We start from the raw sequence: 2,635 nt of genomic DNA, 5'->3' as shown, positions 1-2,635 counted from the left end.
CGGCGGCGGGGGGCGAGGCGGGGGGCCGGCGGGTGGGCGGGCGTGGGCGAGCGGATCCGCGCCGCCCCACCGCTGCCCTCTCCCTTTCCTCTCCTGCCGCAGGTCTCGCTGCGGGAAGCGGAGCCGAGTCAGCCCCCGGAGGGGAAGCGCCGCCTGCCCCCCACCCCTACCCTTACCCCCCTCGGAGAAGGGGTTTCCCGGAGCCTGTAGCGCCCCGGCAGGAGCTGCTCCCCCCCCGCCTTGGTCTCACCGCGCCGCCTGGAGCCGAAGGCGCCCGGAGGGGAAAGTTGCGTGCGGGGCCGGGTCGGGCCGGTCGCGATGCCGGGGCGCGGCGGGCTGTGGCTGGGGGGGCTGCTGCTGCGCGTCCTGCTGCTGGGCTGCGGCTGGGCGCAGCGGTCCGACAGCTGCCAGACCCTCTGCGACTGCTTGGAGACGGCCAAGACGGTGAAGTGCGTGAACGGGAACCTGACGGCGGTGCCCCCTGACCTGCCGCCCTACGTCCGCACCCTCTTCATCACCGGCAACCGCCTTCACCGCCTGCCGGCCGGCGCCTTCGCCGCCCAGCGCCTGCCCGACCTCCGCGCCCTCAACCTCAGCGGCAACCACCTGCGGGCCGTGGAGGCCGGCGCCCTGGCCGCCTTGCCCGCCCTGCGGCAGCTGGACCTCAGCGGCAACCCCTTGGTGTCCCTCAGCCCGCAGGCCTTCGGGGAGGGCGGCAGCCCGCTGGAGGAGCTGGCCCTCCGCGGGGCCCTGCGCGACCACGGCGTCCTCCTCAGCCTGGCCGCCATGCTGCAGTCCGGCACCCTGCGCAACCTCAGCCGCCTGGAGCTGGCCGATAATGGGCTGCTGCTGCTGCCCGCCGGCATGTTCACTGCCCTGCCTGCCCTGCGGCAGCTGGACCTCAGCAACAACTCCCTGGTGGGCCTGCGAAATGTCTCCTTCCAGGGCTTGGGCCAGCTGCAGAGCCTGGACCTCAGCAACAACTCCCTGGGCATGCTGAGGAACAGCACCTTGGCCCAGTTCCGCAGCCTGCCTGCCCTCCGGCGCATCAGCCTGGGCCGCAACACCTGGGTCTGTGACTGTGCCATCGAGGACCTGGTGACCTGGCTCAAGGAGAGCGACCAGGTGGAGGGCAAAGAAGCCCTGACCTGTGCCTACCCCGACAAGATGCTGGGCAAAGCCCTGCTGAAGATCAACAGCTCAGACCTGAACTGCTCCGTGCCTGTAGACCTGCCTTCCCAGCTACAGACTTCGTATGTCTTCCTAGGGATAGTCTTGGCTCTCATCGGGGCCATTTTCCTCCTGGTTTTGTACTTGAACCGAAAAGGAATCAAAAAGTGGATGCACAACATCAGAGATGCCTGTAGGGATCACATGGAGGGCTACCACTACAGATACGAGATCAATGCAGACCCCAGGTTAACAAACCTCAGCTCCAACTCGGATGTCTGACGAAGCGCCGCAGACGCGGGGCAGCGCACAGTAGCTATGCATGAAAAGTAGACTTATGCTTGACCCTCGTGCTTGCTTCCCTCTCCCCAGAGAAATCTCGGACGTGCTTGTTACATGAGGGGGATATGCCTCCCCCTGACATCAAGTTCAATTTTGGTTTGAGATGCAGGGCAGCTGCGCATGGCGTTGGGCTGTATGTAGGAAACAAGCTGCTACTTCTTTTCCTCCTTACTTGTCTGTACTCGTGGGAAATTTTTCTCGAGGTCTCAAAAGAAAAAAAGGATTCTCTCTGGCGCTCCAAAGCCACCAGAGTTTATAAAAAAACTTACCGAGGCAGACACCACTCAACAAAAGCTGCCTCAACTTTTTGGGAAAAAAGTGTTATGTTCCTCTGTGACCGTTTTGATCTCGTATATCTGAATTGTGCTGACAACGATTCCATTTCATAGACTAGCTTGAGATTTTAAAAAACAAAGATACTCCTTTTAACAACTCCTCTGTTACGAAGAAGAAAATCGAATAGTGGGCATGCACAAATACTTTATAGTTTTACACATTAGGAAACTTAAAATCTCAGTAAGTCTCTTACTATTTTGTAAAGTTATTTTTTGATTGCAGTTTACGTGAAAAGAGGGTTTTTTATACAAACTGCATCTAAACTCCATCTGAACTGTTAAATTCAATGAACAATCTTACAAGAACTGCTGTTTGCTCTTCAATGAGAAATGTATGGACATCTAAGAATGTCGATAGCTTTATAGTCTCTTAAGTAATACCCCTGCAGTAGTAGTCTGAATAAAATTTTACACAAATGTGTAGCTTAGAGACAGAAATATGTGACAATTTTGTGAAATATGCTAGGAGAATTACACCAATCAATGGTGGAGCAGTTTCACTTGGCTCAAAACCCCCAGTCTGCTCTCTCAAAACAACTGTAAAATGTCGAGACAGATGCTAGGGTCCACCTTGTTGGGAAGGTACAAGTTGACAGAATTTACGTAAGGTCTTCTCTACCAAATTAAAAAAAAAAATAAATCATTCAAGTTAATTTGTGGAGTTTGTAGGCTAAAGAAAATTTTACCTGAATGGAATTGCTTATTATAAAAAAAAAAAAAAGCATACTTTCATTCCTGAACTAAATTAAATGCAGCTAAGTCGTGTAGTCAGTGAGCTTCAGGCTTGT

General features: G+C 55.0%; 1 protein-coding gene across 1 annotated transcript; it reads left to right on the top strand.

Annotated features, from left to right (window-relative positions):
• Nucleotides 1-318: 318 nt before the first annotated feature.
• Nucleotides 319-1,452, top strand: TPBG (trophoblast glycoprotein; the record flags this gene model as incomplete). The annotated part of the gene is made up of 1 exon (XM_082480837.1): nt 319-1,452. One exon carries the CDS (start codon nt 319-321, stop codon nt 1,450-1,452), a length of 1,134 nt encoding a protein of 377 aa, XP_082336963.1.
• Nucleotides 1,453-2,635: the final 1,183 nt, after the last annotated feature.

Source organism: Vanellus vanellus (genome assembly GCF_965231255.1).
Source record: "Vanellus vanellus genome assembly, chromosome: 3".
In the NCBI taxonomy this organism is placed as follows: domain Eukaryota; kingdom Metazoa; phylum Chordata; class Aves; order Charadriiformes; family Charadriidae; genus Vanellus; species Vanellus vanellus.
Note: the sequence above shows the minus strand (reverse complement) of the source record. Positions and strands in the feature narration are given on the sequence as shown.